General features: G+C 34.7%; 1 protein-coding gene across 1 annotated transcript in view; it reads right to left on the reverse strand.

Moving 5' to 3' along the window:
- The window catches only part of LOC150101877 (serine/threonine-protein kinase ATR-like), an 860,597-nt gene that overhangs the window by 376,934 nt on the left and 461,363 nt on the right, over positions 1-22,300 (reverse strand). Inside the window, exons 28-30 of the mRNA XM_090399924.1 lie at positions 20,586-20,690; positions 8,168-8,282; positions 3,938-4,006 (exon numbers count right to left, since the gene is read on the reverse strand). Of these exons, the coding sequence (XP_090256050.1) occupies positions 3,938-4,006; positions 8,168-8,282; positions 20,586-20,690 (289 nt within the window). The remainder of the gene's footprint in view (positions 1-3,937; positions 4,007-8,167; positions 8,283-20,585; positions 20,691-22,300) is intronic.

The following is a 22,300-nucleotide window of genomic DNA, read 5'->3' on the forward strand; positions in this document are numbered from 1 at the left end:
ATGACAGACTAATCATATACAATAAGTAAAATCACCTACATATTGCATCTAGATAACATGTTTCAGCAGCTGTGTTGAGTATTGTTGAGTATTTTGTTCACTAAATATTCGTATAGCAACTTGTCATAGCAAGAAAGAGGAAATCCATGTGGTTCCATCTAGTATTTGTAATTTTTTTTTATCTTTTTTATATGAAATAACCTGTATGTACTGTAATTTTCAATAATTCAAATGTACCTTGGTGGAAGGTGGAATATTATTAAACCAAGGGTCTGCTAATATTACATTAGGAAACACAAAAGTAATATGAAAATTAATCACGATGTCAGAAAATTTTAAGCATATTTTTTTTAATATACTTTTTAATTTTATCATTGTTATTTATATGGAGTCATGAAGTAAAAAGACTCATTGCGGGGAGACTCACTTTATTCATTAACACAATACTTATCATACATCTCCTTAAACCTATTCATTGTTGGGGGTGCTCACAACTACTTCTGGCAATCTCTTCCACTCACCACTCTCCAAGTAAAGAACCTAGTCTGTGCACAGCTTACTAACCACATGCTTAGACAACTTCCAAGTGTGACCCCTTGCTTTCTCCCTACTCCCTATGTATTAAACAAATTTTTTTGTGTCATCTTATAGAATTCCTTTAATAATTTATATGTTTTTATCATCCCCCCCCCATCCTATGCCTGTCAGCTTTCAGTCTATTTTCATAGGGAACATTCCACAGAACTATCACCAGCTTTGTCATTCATCTCCAAATCCTCTCCACCACCACCTCCTGATACCAAAGAAATGCAGGTGGCCAAATCTTTGCACAACAGTCAACATGGTCAAATCATAGCCTTTACTTGTCAATGTGTTCTTCAGCATCCAAGTCATCCTCTGAGCTGCTTTCCCAACTCTTGCAATATGTCCTCTGCATTTCACCATTACCCCCAGATCCTCTCCACCACTTCCTGATCCCAAAGAAATGCAGGTGACCAAATCTTTGCACAGCAGTGAACATCGTCAAATCATAGCCATTACTTGTCAATGTGTTCTTCAGCATCCAAGTCATCCTCTGAGCTGTTTTCCCAACTCTTGCAATATGTCCTCTGCATTTCACCATTACCCCCAGATCCCTAGCCTTATCAATTTCCTGTAAACCAGTACCATCAATATGACAGGAAGTATGTAATCTTTTCATCCTGAAGTGCATTACCTTATGTTGTACAACACTGAATTGACAAGCATTGTCCTTTGCTCATGGTGCCAATTTATTTAAATCATCATGTAAGATACATCACCTTCATCAACTATTGCCCTCCCTAAGTTTGCATCATCAGCAAACAACTGAATATTCCCCTTCAAATCTCCCACTATATTTTATTAATGTACAAATTAAAGAGTAGTGGTCCTAATCCAGAGCCCTGGGCACTCCACTAGTCATCCTCAATCACCTTGATTCCACTTCACCATACACCTGTCTGATATCTGTCTATCAACTATCCCCTTATCTATGCCACCATCCTCATATCCCTTTCCATTTGCTCTAACTTATATAATAGTTTTACATGCAGTATTCTGTCAAATGCCTTTGCAAAGTCCAGCAGTATCATGATGTAGCCATGTCCTGTTCTATATACAACAAGGTGACAGCAGATCCAATTCTGCTGTGACCTTATTATAAAATGTGAACAAATTCCTGAGGCAGAACCTACCTTTTACAAAGCCATGCTGCCCCCTATAGAGAATCATATTCCTATCCACCCATTCCTGAATTTTAACCAACTTTTCCAATACCTTAACCATCACTCCAGAGATACTAAATGGTCTGTAATTTGCTACTTCTGTCTTGGATCTATCTTTATGTAATGGAATTATCTTACTCTCTTTCCATGACCTTGGAATTTTCAAATGTACCTCAAGTATATGGGATAGGAATAGTAGAACTTTTGTTTCATGTGTTCTGGAAGGAGGAGGAAGAGGAGGTAGGGTGTGATATGTAGAATTTTATCTATGTTGTAGGAGCTGTAGCCACTGGCCAAAAAAAGTGTGGCAATAATAGTTAATTCTGTAGATAGTTGTACTAACTAGAACAAATAGAGTTGGCTCTATGAGTTGGTGTTTTGAGGATCCCACACTGAGGGGCTGGATGATAGTTTAATTGATTTTGCTAGTGTGTTCTGGTGTGTGTTGGCTTTCAATAAATAGAAAAAGATAGTGAGCCATCTGAAAGATATGCGACTTGTGTCAACTTTTTCTAATGTGAAATGTATTTAGGATTTGGTTTACTGTTTAAATCAGTTACAAAAAATCTCCAGTATCACCTATGGAAGCTGGGCAAGAGTGTGGTTAGCAGGGGTGTTAGAGCTGGGTTCTTTACTTTTAGAGTGGTAAATGAGTGGAATAAGCTGCCAGAGTCTGTTGTGGGTGCTATGACGGTGAACGAGTTCAAGGCAAGGCATGATAGATACTGTGAGAATGTAATTGCATAGTTATGTGGACATGATGTTTAGGGCCTCCCTCAATGAGTCTAAGGACTCCTAGAGTCGTCCGAAATAATAATAATAATAATAATCTTTTCCAAGGGCAAAATGGAAAACATATTATCCACATAGCCAACACTCTAAAAGACACTTTACACAAACAGCCAAATAACTGTGCCCTTTCTTGATTCACATATCCTTCATATGGTTCACTATCTTTTATTTTCTATTTATAGAGAGCCAACAAACACTGGAGGATACTAGAACCAGAGATAATTGTTCTAGAGATATAGCCATTGCCATACAACTTGACTAATTTTTGGCCAATGGAATATTTCCCTTATATTTCCCTTCTAATAATTTCCTATATCATTTATGTACAAATTCAACAGTGGTTCAAGCACAGAGCCTTGCAGCACATCGCTAGCTACTTGCTTCCTCCTGAATTCTGCTCTTCTATATACTCCTTGGAGTCTGTCTGTCCATCAACCATCCTCATATCTAAATCACTAGCTCCATATACATTCCCACTTGCTCCAATTTATGTAACCGATTATAGAGTCAGCAATGGCTAAGAAACACTCCTAATCCCAACAATTGTGGCTACATTAAGCTGTCAAAAATTTGGGTCATTTTATGTTAAAAGTAGACAATGTTGTGTATAGAGATTTGGATTTTCTGAAGTATTTGTTGTAGTGCTTGTCTTCAAGACCTGTAGTGCTCATGTGACATAATACATAGAGTTAAACATGTAGCAGCATTTCATTTGGTATTATCCAAGTACAGTCAGATGGATGACATTACATTTGTTTAGTTGAAAAAGGTCTTTGTTTGATTCTTAGTACTTATATGAGACACATATCTTTGCAATAAAAGACCAAAGATAAGTTAGCTATTCTCAAAAGGTGCAGAGATTTTCCTCCTATAAGATATGAGACTTGCCAAAGAACATATAATGAAGTCAGGCAAGAACATTGGTGCATAATGGGCGTGAATTGCAGAGATAGGGGACATAGATAGCATTTTAAACACACACATGCTGTACATGTGTGTTGCATGTAGGAACTAAACTAAGGATTAAAATATTGGAAACTTGATCTGAAAGAGGAATTAGGAAAACTTGGATTAAGAAATATAATAGGAATTGGAAGGTAAGATGGTGCATATACAACTGATTAGGAAATTGACCCAAGGGCTGACTTAGAGACTGATGACTACAGGACAGGTCTTCCCTATACACAATAACCAACCAAGGATATTATGTAATTAATTATTAAAGAATTTCCCCCACATCTTAAGAATTCAAGTCTTAAATAAAAATTAAATAAAGACTCTTATATCATTCCCAGTAATAATGTGTAAACCTATCATCTCATCACATGCTAGCATCATAGGTGTAATCTTTTTTGAGAGGTAGAACTGTAATTAAAAATAGAATAAGATTACAACATTACCATTATAATCAGATGAGACATAAATGGATTAACAGATTCTCTTCCTTGAAGATATTCATCAACAGTAATCTGAAAGCACAAAATTGAAAATAAACATTTCAACAAACCAAGATGTTTCAATCTATTTTCAGAATTTTATATTTCACATATTCTCATTTTTACTGTAAACACAAAATAATACTTACTATTCCTTGAGAAATAAACTCAAACTGATTACTTATGTAAAGAAAGTAATTTATGAAGCAAAATTTTCATTCAGTGTTTTATAAGTATCCTCAGTAAGTAATCAGTTATTAGTTAAAAAATGGAATAGCACTAATGTATATGACAGACGGATCAATGTTAGATGTGACATAATAAGTTGTAGAGCAGCAAGATCCTGAAGTACTGATATAGACTAATAAAAGTATATTAAAAAAAAAAAAACACATAAAACCAATTATTGATGAGGAGTGTTAAGTAATAATATTTGTCATGACAGGAATAAGCATAGTCCATCAGATACATAAAAATTTGAGCAGAAAGTGACATTTGTTAACTAGCTAGTCTGCCTATGAAAAATCTGATTTTATGTAGGAGCTGAGTCATGAGTCAAGTTCTGACAAATTGTAATTTACTAGTTCAAGAACAGCAAAGGTCACACTGAGCCATTACAATATTTATAACTCTGTGTGTGTGTGTGTGTGTGTGTGTGTGTGTGTGTGTGTGTGTGTGTGTGTGTGTGTGTGTGTGTGTGTGTGTGTGTGTGTGTGTGTGTGTTGCATGTAGAGATGATGTATGTATTTATGAGCAGTGAAAAGATTGCAGACAGGATGGAAATGCAACTTGAAGATTAAGAAGTGAAGTAATTAGATATACCTCACTTCTTACTGGCTGTGAACTCGGAGCTTCCTTGGACATATGAAATGGCAACACAATTAATGTCTTCTTCAGTGGCTGAAAGTGGAGTAGCTCTATATTTTGCATGAAACTATTATTAAAGTCATCACACAAAGAGCATGAGCTAAGTCTTTTAGCTCATGCTCTTACATTTCTGGATTTCTCTTATCAAAGAAGTGACAAAGAGAATAGATACAATATATAATGTGCATCTATGTGCCTATTTCTGGAAAGGAAAGGATTGCACAAAAGACTACAGAAGGCAAGCAGTGCACTGCTTCTGGTATAGATGGAAGTTCTATAAACCTCAGTCACTAATGCAGAAGCTGGAGCAGAAGAATAATGCTGGGGGGGGGGGGGGGGGGGAAGGTCAGCTTTATCGTTAGGATTCATTTTAAGCTTTTTAATGTGTGCACCTTTTTCTAGAAAGGAAAGAATTAGGTGAAAGACTGCATGAGGCAGGCAGCAGTGAACTGCTTCTGCTATAGAAGAAAATTAATGCTCCAGTCACTAATTCAGAAGCAAGAGGAGAAAATGATACCAGGATATCACTTTGTCATTAGGTGATTTTAAGCTAGTGCTGTCTGAATGAAGTTAGAAACAAAGGTGGGGAGAAAATAGCCTTCAAAAGGATCAGAAGCTACTCCTGCCATTTACAGAAGTGAGTTTTCTGCAGTTCATCATTCAAAGTCAGGTTAGCATTTGTTGATGATTGTGTTATAGTTGTTGTGAGCTTCATTATAGGCTGAGAATAAAGCTGGGGATGTCTCAGCTCATGAGTTTTTTTTTTTTTTTTTAAGTTGTGGTTTTGGAAGGAGGGAAGGCTGCCTTGGCATATCTGTTAGAAAACCATGTGCTGAATTAGAGAGTAATAGAAGCCTTCATTACAGCAAGAATAATTTCTCTAATTTGATCAGAGCAAGTGTTTGGGCATGTGTGTGTGTGTGTGTGTGTGTGTGGTAACAGTAGTCTGATCATAGAAAGAAAGAAAGAAAGAAAAGAAATTATGGATCTTGCTTTTTCTAATTTCACATGAATCCCATCCATAAAATCTAAATTTAGCACTGCGGGAAAGTAGTTCATTAAAGAGCAGTTTAATGAACTTTAATGAGAGGGTATCTGGTATTTTAATAGGCAAATTATTTCCATTTTCATTTGCAATATGCAGTCTAATTTTAATTAGACTGCATATAATAAATACCTCGGCATCTCTTCTAGTCAGGTAAGTGGAAACAGAAAAAGCTAGTCAACCACAGTTGAAAATTGGGTATATTAACGTTATTAATGAATATCACTTCAGAGTTTAAGTAGCTGGATGGCAAAAAATACAGCTTTACCAACAGAATGTCAGAGTGATTACCAGAATATGAAAATCATACTGAAAGGAAGCCTTAAACCAGAGGTCAGAGGTAGAGAGGATTATGGAATAGACATTCTCTGAAATGGAATATCAGAATGTACACATAAGTACCATTCTTGTTGTGAAAAAATACAGATCGTACATATCTTGTCAAGATGTTCAGTGGTAACTTATCAAGATATATATTAGTAACTTGTCAATAACTTGCTAGTCTGGTTGGCCAAGTGGTTAGTATACCTGCCCTCCAACCAACTGGCTGTGGATTCGAATCCCGCTGTGTGCATAGATGTTTGTGATTTCTCCTTAGGTGGGATATGAATTTTGTTGTCCAGCATGAGACTCACTTATTGGAGACCTAATCGGCTTAAAAAAAAAAGGTTACATGTTCAGATTCTAGAGCAGGATTTCAAGACTATGTAAAAAATCAAAAAATACAAAATACATATATATAATTGATAAAAATGGGGAAAAAATATCTTTAGCCCACCCAGGGTACAAAATGTAATATAGGTTTCATGAGTGAACAACATAAAAAAATAAATAAATAACTACAATTTGAGATTTATATAAAAACAGGAGTTGAGTCTGGAAAAACAGGAGCAAGAGTGGTGTGCATCATTTATATTTATGGAGTGAATATAATTGTTTTGATTGGATTTTTGGTTTCATGTGCACATCACTTAAGAGTCCAAGCTAGTAGGTGACTGCTATGTAGCCTGTAAGGAATGAGGAGAACAGACAAGACCTCTGAAGTAATATCCAATCCCCACTTTTTCAGTGTACCCTATTGTTGGCCAGTCACCTGGATAGCAAATGGAAAGGATGGGTTGGAAATTTGGGACTTAGTTGACCAAATAAGATCGCATAGTAGCTTAAACAATGAACATGATAGTACAACATGATCAAAATGTCACTAGCTTAGGCATTGACAATTAAACAAGGCCTATTCAGTGTTTTTGTCAAGGAACTAAGGCAAAGAATGAAAAGTCAGCTAGGGAAACAACCTTAAACTCAATGGAACTGAAAAGTTATCTATGGAAACAAGTCTAATCTTTAATCAGTATTGGAAACAACATGGAGTCAGCAGATGAAATACAGAAATACTATCTTTACATAATCTGATTTATTAAGAAGACAACGACAAAAAGAGAACATATTTCTAAATAATAATTATAACATGATAAAATGAAAATGAGAATCAAATGTCATCAAGAGAAAGCAAGAACCAAACCTTAGAAACCCAACAGCAATATCATCTAAGAAAACAGACCAAGTCAGCCAGAGAAGCATATGGTGTAGCTGTCTACAAGGATGGAAAAATTACAACTTCATGGTAGATTTAGAAAGTAAGTCAGCATGTATCCTGAAAGAAATGTAAGCAAGCTAAACTATCTTTAGAGTAACCAAACAAAAGTTCACAGGAAGACACTGTGAAGAACATAAAAGAATAAATATAATTAGGAGACAAATATTCTGCAGGCTATGGGAGGAAAGTATGGGTGGTGTAAAAGGATCAGTGGAAGAACATTAACTTTACCAGCTAGTATCACCACTATTAAATCTCTATTATGATCATGTTCATTTTCGGTGAGACAAAGAGTATAAACAAAATTATGATAACTATTATTTACAATCTTCTATTTTCTATGGGGCAATTACTTTTCATATAGATAATAAACACTTTTAACATCATCTAGTGTACTAGTTCTCACTAAAGCAAAAATTGGTATAGTGCACTAGTTCACTATAATAAACTATCAAAAAATTCCTAGCATCAATTCCTAGCCCATAGCATCAATTCTACTCTAAAGAAAATTCTTTATAACAATTTATTCTTTTGGTCCCTATGAGTTTGCTATAGTGAGAATTAATAGTGGGAATTTCATTTTTTAAACCATTTTAAAGTGCTATTCATGAAAATGCTTTTTTTCATGTACAGCACTTCAATGCTCATAATTATACTATTTCAATAACAATTTTTAACTGCTTACTTGATGAGATTTAAGTATTTGCTTTATTTTTCTTAGGGCATGAAGTTTAACATTGAGATTTTCATGGCTCATTCCTTTCACAGAATGATTTAATGCAGAATAAAAATCCTCTTGGCTGAGAAAAATTAAAAAGATTGAACAGTTACAATAAGCAGAAAAATGAATTTAATCAATGATGACTTGATTAAACCATGAAAATATAACAATGATCTTTATATGTATTGGTTACACTTTTAAAAAGATTAATAAACAGCTTATATATTTAAGTTGCATATCAGCAGTTAGAAATAAAGCATTAAGAAAATGTTTGATGTAGAAATAAGTACAAGTGTAATTCCACACTGTAGTATTATTAAGGACCATATTTTCGAAGAAAGTAATATTACACCAGATATCAAAACAGAGAAATTATTTTCTTGAATATATACTCTTTATGCTTCCAAAACTTATTAACCAAACTGAATAATCATCATAAAAAAATAAGCAATAAAAAGATCAAATGTATGAAACAGGTTAAAAAAAAAAGGAAAAACATTATACTGAGTCTTTTGACTCCATGGAGGCCTGAATAATAATTATTATACACAATTTATGCGGGTTTCAAACCAGACCACTGGTTGGAGAGTGGATTAGTGGCATCTGTTTACATCAACATTCAAAAGTAGCAAGTTAAAAGGTCATGCATCATAGAAGTGACAATGGCTTGTATACCACACAACAGAGTATTGCACATGCAAAAGTGGTGTCATACAAAATGAACTTGGGAACTGTAGCTTCCCCCATGAGAGTTACCTAACAATGAAAGTATTTATGAAGGGAGATGTTATAGAGAATTTTTTTTATCTGCACGCAAACCAAGTTTGCACATAAAATATATTTGGCTGGGCTACTTGTATACAGAGGCTGTTGATTTCGATGCAGTTGATTCAGTAAACATGTTAAACAGCACATTTCATTTTGGAAGTGTATATTGCTATACTTTATGGGAACAGTCACTGGTTTTGACCTTTATTGAGCTCTTATCAGTAGCTAGATCAAGATTCTCAGGGTTAAATCAACTCTGGATCATTATGGGATACTGATGTGAAATACACAGCCTCGTTGTACACTATAAGTAGCCTAGTTATAAAGATGCTTCACATACAAAGCATAATTTTGCATGTGAAGATAATGAATGCTGTCGACTTGGCCGACTAAGGAATTTCTTAGTAATATAAGAAAAATATTTAAAAAATTAGAATTTTTTCAATTTTTTTCAAAATTAGAAGTATACCTTAGTTCAGTCTAGAATCATTCATATTTACTTCAGACTAATGTATTTATTTTAAAAGCTCATCAATAAAGAGGGAGAGAATTAATATTATCTGTTTTTCTAATGAGTTTCCTTGTATATAGAGACTGTTGACTTCACATCAATTCCCCAATATCCTATAATGCGCAGCACACTTCCTTTTGGAAGTATATATCACTATGCATTATGGGAAGGTTCATTACCCAGAGGTTAAATTGATGCAAAGTTCATATAATTCCCGCATACATGTAGTAAAATGGTGCATCACCATATTATTAAACCACTGGATCAGATAAAGTAACAGAAAGATTTTGCACTTGATTGCAAAGTAAATTATATAAGAAAAGAAATTATCTTGTTTTAATCCTTTACCCAAACATAAGTAATCATAGTCTGCCATAGTCTGTCATCTTCATGACAAGACTTCTTTTACCAATTTTGCTAGTGAAATCAGTTTTCCTTAATGCAAAGAAATTGAATATGTGAAGAAAATTTGACTGTAATAATCTTCAGCTACTGAACTTCACATTTCAATTTGATTAACACCTCCACTTATTTATGTCAGACATAGGATTCACTTCTGCTTAAAAATTATCTTCAGACACCCTGTTACATATAATATTTTTATATGAATTTTCTAAAACAAACTCTCTGATCTCCATTCCTATTTTCTCTCTCTCTTTCCCCCAGTTCCTTGGCATCTGATGCACTCAGAGTTTAGCTGAGAATCACCTACAAATTGCTTTGGTATGCATACATAATTGTTCAACAAGATGGAAAGCACAGACATACCGATTAATAATGACTGCTACACATTATGAAACAAGAATCCCTTTTATGACAAACAAGTATTACTGTGCAACATTTTAAAAATTTCAGTGAACTAAAGATGGGTGAAATTATTACAAATATCAGGTCTCTGGTAAGTACAGTTAAAACAAAACAAAAAATGTTTTCTGAAACACATCACGATTCTCTAATCAGGCACATGATAAGGGCATACATAGTCAAAAAAACCAAAATTAACTAAATAATAGTTACCATTGTAAAAATAACCACACTTGTAAGTTGTTTATGAACAAATAGACATTTATATATCTGGGAATCTGTCATCATTGTTGTTTGAGATCTTTTCAGAATGGGTCATAAAAGAAACAGAAATACAAAGAGTTCATCTCAATTAATGGGGAGAAAAAAAAAATAGCACCTAAAATATACAGTGCTACTTATGAAAAGGACCTGCAAAGTACTGCTGATAAAATTAACACAGGTATGTAATAAATTCAGTCTCTAAAAATGAATGAATAAATAAAAAACAAATAATAATGATAATCATATAATGGGATGGATAAAAACTTTAAACATAGCTTTAGAAGGTTACCCACAGAACAAATAGACACATTTATATATCTGGGAATTCTAATCATTTGTGATGGGAAATGTGAATAAGAAAAGAAAAAGAAGAATTTAAATAGCAAAAACAACTTTTTATTAAATATAAAATACAATACTTCCTAACAGAAAAGTCAATATAAATACAAAAATGTGACTGATAAATTGATATAGCTATCTAACATTCATGTAAACTTTAGAAATATAGCTAATGCAAAACATGCATACAGTTTTAGTGTCCTTAAACATTAGTGAATGTATGGAAAAGAGCAATTATGTCAACCATTGACTCCTTTTTTCACTGATTTTCTCCATTTCCATCACACTTATGTTTTGTTTCATGCACAGATTGCTATTTACAAATGCCAGTTTTGTAAATAGCAATCTGGAAATAGATATTTCCAGATTGCTATTTACAACTCACTCCATCTTGTTCAACCATGTAGTGTACATGGTTGAACACTACATGAACAACTAAGTACATTCAACCCTGAATTGAATGTACTTAGTAGTACATTCAATTCAATTCTATCCACAAATAGAGGAATGTTTACATTTGAAAAATAACAGATATACTGATAGTAATGGGAGATACGAATGCAAAAGATAGGAAAAGGAAGAGAGGATGGTCTGATGGGCCCTTGAGAGAAAGAAATGAAATGGGAAACAGATTGGTGGAGTTTTGCAGAAAACACAAATTGATAGTGACTTAACACCTGGTTTCAACAACATGAGAGAAGACTGTATACTTGGAGAGCACCTGGACAGAGAGGTGAAGAAATCAGAAATCAGATTGATTATATATTAATTAACTCAAGATATAGAAATGTAATAACAAATGCAAAAACTTATCCTGGAGCAGACTACAATAGTGACCATAACCTGTTCACAATTAAAGTAAAAATCAGATTAAAATGAATAAATAAAGAAAATGCAACTAGAAAAATAAGAATTGATGGACTAAAAAGAAAAGATATCAGAGAAAAATATCAAGCTGAACTAGAAAATAAGATCAGCAGTATTGATACTGATAGACCCCTAGAAGTAATCTAGACTGATCTAAAAAAGAAAATCAAGGAATGTGCTAAAGGTCTTCTGGGTAAGGCAGAGAGGAGAGGAAGGAAGCCATGGATTACTGGGGGAGGTGATAGAAAAAATGGACGAAAGAAGAAAATGGAAGAATAAGAACAAAGATGAAGCCCAAGTCAGGTATAAAGAGATCAATAAACAAGTAAAACTTCTGGCTAAAAAGGCAAAGGAAGACTGGCTCAATCAGGTCTGCAAGGAAATAGAGGAAAATGATACAGCAAAGGATATGAGAAAGGTCTATGAAGGCTTGAACTTGATTTCATGGAAGAAGAGAAGAATAAAAAGCAGTACTTTGAAGGATGAAAGAGGAAAGATTTTGTTGGAAAAAAATGAAAAAATGATAAGATGGAAGAAGTATGTTACAGAACTTTATGGAGATGAAGATAATCTGGAATGTGATCAGATAGAAAATGATGATGCCCCAGAAATTAAGGAATGGGAAACCGAAGCAGCCATTAAAAGAATAAAGGGTAGGAAAGTTCTAGGAGTGGATGATATTTAAGGAGAGCTGCTGAAGCCATTGGGAAAGGAAGGAATAAAACTTCTATTCATCATCTTTAATAAAAGTCTGGAGGAGGATAGAATACCTAAAGACTCCGTAAGATCTATTTTTATTCCTATTCCCAAGACTACAGGAACGATGGATTGCAGCAAGCACAGAACTATCAGCTTGATTAGCCACGTTGCAAAAGTCCTAATCAACATAATATACAGAAGAATAGAACAGATTCATTTAATTCCCTCTCTATCAAGAGAGGGAATTAAATGAAGCAAAGTTTGGTTTTAGGGGAACCAGGGAAGCTATCACAACACTACGGATATTGGGGGGAAAAATGATCAAGTGCAATAAAGATTTATATCTATGCTTTGTGGACTATGAAAAAGCTTTCGGTATTAACACTCTGTTTTATTTGATATTTTGCATAACATAGGAATAGATAAAAAAATATTATGAGAATTTTGTTCAGAATTTACAAAACTCAAGAAGCCAGGGTCAGATTTGAAGGAGAGGACACTGAATGGATCCCCATAAGAAAGGGTGTGGGATATCCCCACTCCTTTTAATGTCTATAGTGAATGGATGATGAGGGAGGCCTTGGAAGATCTGAAGGATGGAATAAAGATAAATGAAAATCTGATAACTAATATAAGATATGCAGATAACATCGTACTTATGAATAAAACAGAGGAAGGCTTGCAAAGAATTTTGAACAGACTGAACAGGGTTGGAAATGAGAGATATAAAATGAAAATAAACATTCAGAAGACAAAAGTGATGAAGATTTCAAGGAAAGGAAATGATGGGATGGAAATCACTTTGAACAGACAAAGAATAGAAAATGTAAAAAGTTTTGAATACCTTGGGAGTTGAATAACAGAAGACGAGATCTAATTATGTAATTAAGAACAGAATTGAAAAAGCAAAATCAGCATTTTCCCAAATATACCACATATTATGAAATAGAAATCTGAACAAACAGATGAAAGTAAGAATCCTCAAGACAATGATCTGGAGCATGGGGACATATGGATGCGAGGATCAATAAGGAGATGATTGACCGAATGAATGTATTTGAAATGCGATTAAGAAAAAAAGATCGCACCAGCTGGACTGAAAGAGTGAGCAATAAAAATAGCATTTGCAGGCCATTTAATGAGGGGTTCTTCTGGAGAGCTTCCCACAATAGTATTGCAGGGGATGGTGGAGGAAAGGAGAGGAAGACACTGACTGCAATGGAAAGACAACATCAAAGATTGGACGGGCAAGAATCTTACAGAAGCAAGAGATAGAGAAGCATGGAAGCGGACTGTTCATCAGCTGCAACGCTTTTAAAGAGGAGGCCACAGGATTAGATTAGTAGTACATTCAATTCAGCTCCAAACTCAACAACTTTTTCTTCTTCATTAGTCACCCCCCCCCCCTCACCAAAATCTTATCATTCTCTGGGAAAGCATTTCCTCTTCCTATTTATTTCCTAAAGCCAAAACTTACATCAGCTCAATTTCCTTTAAATAAGTTCATTGTATCCTTCCATGTCACTGGAAATTTATGGCGGCACCAGAAAATACCTTTCATTTCAAGGAATCATTACTCAAAATGGAGAGGAAGACATCCTTTCATAGATCAAGGGATGTCTTCCCTTCATCTATGAAGGGATGTCACTATCAGAAGGGATGTCAAAGTCAATAGCAGAAGAATTCAGGATAAATGCCATCAACAAGTATCAATGTAAAAGATATGTATGAAAGGTATTTATTAAGGGTCAAAGAGAGATAACTAAGAGCAGACCTCCACATAACCTTTTAAGGAAAGTGGAGAAATGACCAGTGTTGAAATGCTTCTGCCTGGTATCTCCACTCAGGCCTGGCTCCCACTGAAGAGATCTCAATAAAGGTCTCGAAACTAGTCTGGGTAGTAGTCCTTCCCTTAATGCATAACATTATGCATATCCACAAGGAGATGTGTTTTGCATTATGAGAGATACTGAGATAGGAGTGATGTTAGCTTGCTCCACCTTTGCAAGGAGTTGCCCAGTGTTGTACAACTTTACCCCAGTCCTGAAGATACTTTCAGGCGCAAACTTTGTTTGCACACACTTGGATAAAGGATTAAACTAAATTTATTATAGTCTAACAAAGTGAAAAATAAACTTTCAACATCTTTCTCTAAATCCAGAGTAATTTAATAAAAAGGTAGCACACCGGTTGGCAGCTCCTATAGGAGGAGATGACCTTGCTAATGCTTCTGCCAGGTATCTCCACTTGGGCCTGGCTCCCACTGAAGAGACCTCAATAAAGGTTGAAACTAGTCTGGGTAGTGGCCCTTCCCTTAATGCATAACATTATACATATCCGCAAGGAGATGTGTTTTGCATTATGGGAGATACTGAGATAGGAGTGATGTCAGCTTGCTCCACCTTTGCAAGGAGTTGCCCAGTGTTGTACCACTTTACAACAGTCCTGAAGATGTTGTACCACTTTACAACAGTCCTGAAGATACTTTCAGGTGCAAACTTTGTTTGCACACACTTGGATAAAGTTTTAAACAGTGTTTAGCTTCCTTACATTTGTCTCTGTATTTTCTATCAGCACAAGCTGACTTATTTGCCACGAACTTTTGATATGCTTCCTTCTTTTCCTTTGCTGCCTGTTTAACTTCCTGTTGTCCACCATGGAGTTCTGATTTTTTCTATTCATGCAGACAACCTCACCACATGCCTCTCTGGCTGAATCAATCAGTGTATTCTTCAGGGCTTGCGACTGAATCTCCAAGGGTTACTTCCTGTTCTCAAACTTTCATTTTTTCTTGAATAATATTTTTGTATTTTAGTCTAACGTTCACATCTGAGAGCTGCTCAACTGTTATTCGCTTTAAAACTTTCTTACATGTTCTTCTTTTCAATATGAAATTCAATTTTATCCTGCTCAAGACTAAATAGTGATCGCTTCCAATTTCAAATCCTCTGTATACTCTGGTGTCCTGCACCAGGGAGAAAACATCACTATCAACAATAACATAATCAATGAGACTTTTATTATTCCTTGCCTCTTCTCTCCATGTGAATTTGTGCACATTTTTATGTTGGAACATTGTGTTAGTAATAACCAGTCCATGTCCTGAGCAGAAATCCAACAGGTATTTGCCATTATTATTAGCTTTGTTCTCTTCTCCAAATTTTCCCAAAATATTTTTGTATGTCTGACAATCATTTCCTACTCTGCTATTTAGATCCCACAACAAGGACCAAATTTTCCTTTTTCATTGTATCAGTTGCTTCCTCTAAAGCCTCAAAAAATTCCTCCACTTCTACCTTAGTAGAACCTTCTGTAGGACCATAGGCTCAAAGAAGTCTCATCGTCCAGTTCCCCATTCTCATATTTGCCCACATCACTCTACTTGAGACTGCCTGCCATTCAAGAAGATTAGCCTCATATTTAGTGTTAAATACTATTGCTACTCCTTCTTTTCCTTGATGTCATTGCCTGCATATAACATTTTGCATTTATTGCTCAGAAAGATCTCTCTGTTTTTTGCCTTTTTTGTTTCATTCTGTTGATTATGTTGATCTGGTACTTATCCAATTCTTCAGCTAGCTTCATTTCTTTGCCATTCAGGCTTCTTATGTTGATAGTACTGATCTTGAACGCTGGTGATGTTGAGTTGGGGTGAGTTTTAGGATTTTTAGGATTTGCTCCAGTAGCTGACTTTTCGATGTTTGCCCTGTTTTCTGGTGAAAACAAAGGGGGGGAGGCCTTGTTTATTCGGGCAATGCCCCAGCATGCATGAAATCCTGTCATGTTGTACCATCATTTGAAATTTTGGTTTAAGCCAATAAGAATACAATTTGGTAGGCTAAATCCCAAATTGCTAGCCCATCCTCGTCCGTTCACTATCCAGGTAGATACCTAACAGGGTGCACCACGAGAAGGTGAGGATTCGACATTAGGTCAGAAGCCCTGGTTGGTTCTCCACATTCCTTTAAAGGCTATGTGGAGGTCTCCTCTCAGTTATATAGCTTTGACCCTTAAGCACCCGATTCTAACATGACTAAGGAAACAAACTCTAGCCCTTTGTTTCTGATAATCCGAGCATTCAGGCAGAGACATATAATAATCTACCTGCTTATTCTTTGGTATACTCTTGTCTGCATGACACAGTTGGACAAATTGCAGATGTCTATTGATCTTGGCACACGTTTGATATGTCCAAACTGGACAAATGCAAAGTGAAATTGTTCTCAGTTCGTAATAATTTCCACAATAATGCCCATTCCCATCAATAGCACAATTATATAACATTGTTTTTCTTACACTCATATTCTCACCATTCCTTCCATTATTATTTAGTTTCCCTGACTCTCCAGGTTAGGTCCCATACCAGTTATTAGTTTTTTAAGACTCTTGATATCACAATATCAAGAAGGACAGCCTACACATTGATGTGTTGGCTGTCCCTCTTATACAAATCCAATCTTCCATCAAACTCACTCCACATATCCAAAAACTCGCATCCATTTTTTCTACAATCTATGAAAATTATATCTATGAAAATAGTTTATTACAAATGCTGAACTGTATTATTTAATGAAGGGCATGTAAATCTTAAGCATATGAGATACACATGTTATAAAGGTTTTATATACAACAATACTTCAAACAGTGGATAACAAAAATATTCATCAGTACTAACTGAAACTGGACTGAGCAAAGCATTAATATAACAGGTTTCAGTGCAATGCATGCATTCCAAATAGACAATTACTGTATTGGTGAAAAAAATATGATTACAGATCCTTAAAAGGCATTATTTGATATACTTAAACAATACATGATACTTTATACTTTTTTTTTTGTAATACTTAGAAACACACTGCACCTTAATTTTGTATTAACAAAAAGAGGCAGTTCCCTTCCCTTCTACATGTGTCCAAAATATTGCACTATTCTCTTGTCAATTATGTTTATCAGTCTTATGTCGATATTCAGTTCTTCTAGGATACTTTTGTTTGTTCGTTTTCTCTGTAAGACACTCGTAACAATCTTCTCCAGCACCAGAGCCCAAATGCCTCAATTCTTCTTCTGTCATCTTTTGTCATTGTCCAAGATTCAGAAGCACAGAGAAAGATTGAATAAACTAAGGTTTCCACAAGCTTAAGTTTGGTCTTTTTGGAGATGTGTCTGTCTTTCCAGATCTTAATTAAATCAGTCATCACTTTCTTAGCTAGTGCTGTTCTTCTTCTTATCTCTTTTTAACATCCATTTTTTTGTTATCATCACTCCAAGGTAATTGAAATTGTCAACAACTTCAATTCCTTCTACAGCTATCTCTTTTGCATTGTTTATAACCATTATTTTGGTTTTGTCTTGATTTATTCATAAACCATGACTTAAGCTTTCCCATTCTAATTGATTTAGGATGGATTTTAATTCCTGTTCATTTGTTGCTATTATCACTATATCATCTGCGTATCGTAAGTTAGTGATTGTTTGGCCACCTAATTTAATGCTTCCATTCCACTTTTCTAGAGATCTTTTCATTATAATTTCGCTGTAAAGGTTGAACAGTAATGGTGAGAGTATGCATCCTCGTCTCGAACCTTTTTCAAATTGGAATGCAGGGGACACTGAGTGTTCAATTCTTGTATTAACATAAAATGTGATCAATACAGTTGCCTTCCTGATGAAATTGCAATAAATCTACTGTACTGTAATACATTGTATACTAATTACAAACTGTATTATAGTGAAACCTACATTATGTATTTCACTACTGAAACTGCATTATGCGAGATATATATATACTATTAGTATTATTATTCAAATCTCCGCAGAGTCATTAATGAGATCCTAGAAAAACACAAAGTCTATCATACCACTCCTTGAACCCACTGACCATTCGTATTCTCACGCTCTCAGGCAATACATTTCACAGTTCAAAGAAACCACTCCTTACGTTCTTGCTCATGACTTCCTTTTCAAACTTCCAGGAATGGACTCTTTGTCCTTGCTCCTCCCCCATTCCACCAAATGGGGGAAGTATCAATCCTGTAATTACCTCTCAAAGTCTAATAAAAGTCTCAATCATATCATCTCTCCATTGTATAGTCCTGATACCATCTTTGTTATTTACCTTTGCACTCTTTCCAAGATTAAATTATTCCCTTCAAATCTTGGGGACCACATTCGAGCATAATAGTCCAGGTGTGGTCTGATCAGGGCTTTATACAATAGAATGGCAACTCTTTTATCTCTGCAGGTCAGCATCCTTCTCAGTACTGCAGTAATCCTCTGGGTCACCTTCACCATCTTTGCAATAAGTTCCCTGAATTTCAGATTTCTATCAATCATCATCCCCAGACCTTCCCTCCCCACTTCCTCCAGTACAGTTTCTCCAATAGAGTATGCAGCATCCCATTGATGTATCCCAAACTTCAAGGCTTTAGATTTAGCTGCATTAAACTGATAAGAGAATTTATTCAAATTCTCCTGCAGGGCTACCACATCTACACTATTACTAAAAACCCTTCCCAGCTTCACATCATCTGCCTGCAAACAACTGAATATCAACCCCCCCCCCCTTTAAGACAACTCTCTGATATCTATCAGATATCCAATCCCAAATCCAGTTCACTAATCTGATATCTAAACCCATGTGCTACAACTTAAATATCAGCTTATCACGTGGTACCTTTTGGATTTTACAAAGCCATTTGACAGGGTTTTGTAAAATCCAAAAGACTGGCAGAATATGCCTTTCCCTCATCAACCACTCTTGTCACTTTATTATAAAAGGCAATCATATTACTAAAACAAGAGTGCCCCTTAACATCTCCATGCTGACTCTTAAAGATAACATTACCATCATCTGACCAATGCTGTAAATGATCCCTCATTAATTTCTCCAAAATCTTAACTACTACTGATGAAATACAAGCTGGTCTATAGTTTGACACTTCCAATCTGCTACTACACTTATGCAATGGCATAAGTGTGGTAGCAGATTATCTTACCCTCATTTCACTCCTTGGGCACCTTTCCCATGGCTAAACTTTCACTGAAATTTCACTCAATGGAGATGCCAGTTCTTTAGCACGTTCTCTCAAAACCTGTGATGAAATCCCATCCAGTCTCATTGCTATACTGACATCCAGAGTAGTCAGTATTTGAAACATACTCTCTTCTTGCATATCTAAACCTTGAACCTGCCCTATACCTCTACTATTAAAACCTACTTCTCCAAGAAGGAATATCCCAATAAAGTGTTCACTGAACAACCCCACTATGTTCTTTACATCAGTCACTCTATTCCCATTTTTATTGAACAATGTCATTCTTCGACAATCATTTCTCCTCCATATAACAAAAGAATTCCTTAAAATTATCTTTGAATCTTAGGTCCAATCTCGTCTCATATTCCAGTTATGCCCTCCTTACCATACTAGTCACTCTCTTTATATTGTCTTATATTGTTCACACATCTGCTCTCCACCCCTCTCCTTATATTTCCTTCTACAACTTCTTTTTTTACCTGCAGTTCCCATTTGACAACTTGCAGATGTATTGTTTGTCAACCACTTTACACCAAACTGCATTCTCTTTTTCACTCGTGGTATACAACCTGTTATTGCTGCTAATAAATATTCCTTCACAAGCTCTCAAGCACTGATGATATCTCAATTTTCCAATTCCTCTATCCATGGAACTTCCCCAAATTGATTTCTGAGACTATTACTGATTAGTGAAATCATATAATTTTCTTTGTATTTAATATCAATACAGTGTGGAGTGCTGCTGAAAGTAACAGATTAATTTGGAAGAAAACTGTTGATAAGATTATTAATAATGTAAACTTAATCACATAGTACTGTCATGATATTCTGCCCCCTTGAGGTTATATATCAGGAATTTGATGAACGATAATTATTTGAAAAGTTCGGCAAATGCACCAAGTCTAATTTACTATAATATTAATGAAAAATTAGATTTTCAACAAACTTTAAAAAATAACTAAATTAAAATCATGCAGCTTAATTTCTTTAAATTATGTGTATTAAATGAACGAGTTAAATGATTTGGAAAAAAAATAATAATAATAGCAGCAAAGTAGCGATAAAATGTTCTTAGTAAATAGATACATATGAATACCTTGCTGGCTTTTCTGTATATTTCTTTAAGACTACATTCACTTGAAGTAATTCTGGTATCTCAGGAACAAAATACAGATCATGAAAAAAATCTTGTAGTTTAGATCTGCAAAATCAAATTAACTTGAGAAATTTATTTTTTGAATCTCTGATAAGCAATACATGAACTAGTTATAATTGTAAAAAGGACAAAGAACATCATAATATCTAAAATGTTCAGGGACAAAAAAAAAGAATATTTTTTTTTAGTCTTTTATAAAAATTAATGATTTATATTTGGTGTAGAATATGTTCTTTTGTTGTTATTTAAGGAATATGTATCTCCATATAACTGGTGTATCTCTGTTCATCATAACAGATTAACATTTTTTTTTAATATCTCCTATTTTAATGTGGATTAATAACTGTTCCCTTAATTATGGTTACGGTATGTAAATTACACAGGCCTAGGACATGAAAAAATTCAATAATTCAAGTACATGAAGTGACAAGTACATTTTCTATTTTGTACGAATTTACATATTTTAATTTTTTTTGTGTATTCTAATAAAACGTGTTCAAATATTTTTTAGTAACAAAACAGAGACCCATATACTACAGAGTATCAACATGTTGGTGATAGAATAACATTCCAAAATTGCACGAGCAATAAAATAGAATTAAAATACAGTCAAGTCTGAGAATGGAAAAGAGTCTGAGTACCATATTCTAATTAAGCACATTAACTTTAGTTTGGCTGTATAATTTTATCATTTTAATACATGGAAAAGGACAACCACACATTAAGGAATTTTAGAAAAATGAATATTATGCACAATTTGTGATAAAACTTGAGAATCATGATAAACTGCAGGCATCATGCTAATTTGTTACATGTGTTAATTAATTAAATAAGTGAATTCAAACAATAAAGAAGTTTCTCTGATAATATATAGTGAACCAATAAAAAAATAAAAGACATGGAAAAGATTTTTCTCTTAGGCTATAGACAGGCTTAGACTATTCTACCTGATCCTGTCTATTCCAGGTGCAATTCAAGGCCATAACACCTGGAATAAAAAGAACATGTCAACTGAAAAAAAGATTCCATCTTCCATTACTTCATAACTAGAATTGCTTCATGTGACTGCCAATATAACTGATAACAGCAGAGTAGAATCGTCACAACTGTTGTGCAGAAAGCAAAGTCTGAGTATGAAAAGAAACTTGCTCTGTGTGCTAAAGACAACCCATAAGAATTCTATCGATATGCTGCAAGTAAAAGAAAGAAATGAATATGAAAGAATAACTCTTCTAAATACAGATGATGCAAAGATTACAGATGCAGAAGAAGTTCTTCAACTGATGAGTGCCCATTTTGTTAAAAGATATCAACCTGGTGTACACGATATTGAGTTCAATGCTACCTCTTCACTGGATGAAGAAACTCAGGTGTATCAGGACGAGATATTAGAGCTGTTGCACAAACTGAATAAAAATTCAGCAATAAGGACTGATGGGATATCAGCATGTGTGCTAAAAGTGTTCAGCTGAACTGGCAATTCCTTTGACCAGGCTGTTTAATATGAGTCTCAGAATAGGAAAGATTTTCCAGGAATGGAAAGAATGTATGGTTAAAGAATGAATTCCATTCCACAAGGGTAGTGCTAAGACTGATGTATCCAACTATTGACCAATTAGTATCTCAGGAGTGGTAGTGAAGATTTTGGAAAAATT

This window comes from Typopeltis vanoorti, chromosome 11 (genome assembly GCF_054136105.1).
Source record: "Typopeltis vanoorti isolate ZY-2024b chromosome 11, IOZ_Tvanoo_1.0, whole genome shotgun sequence".
Classification (NCBI taxonomy): Eukaryota; Metazoa; Arthropoda; class Arachnida; order Uropygi; family Thelyphonidae; genus Typopeltis; species Typopeltis vanoorti.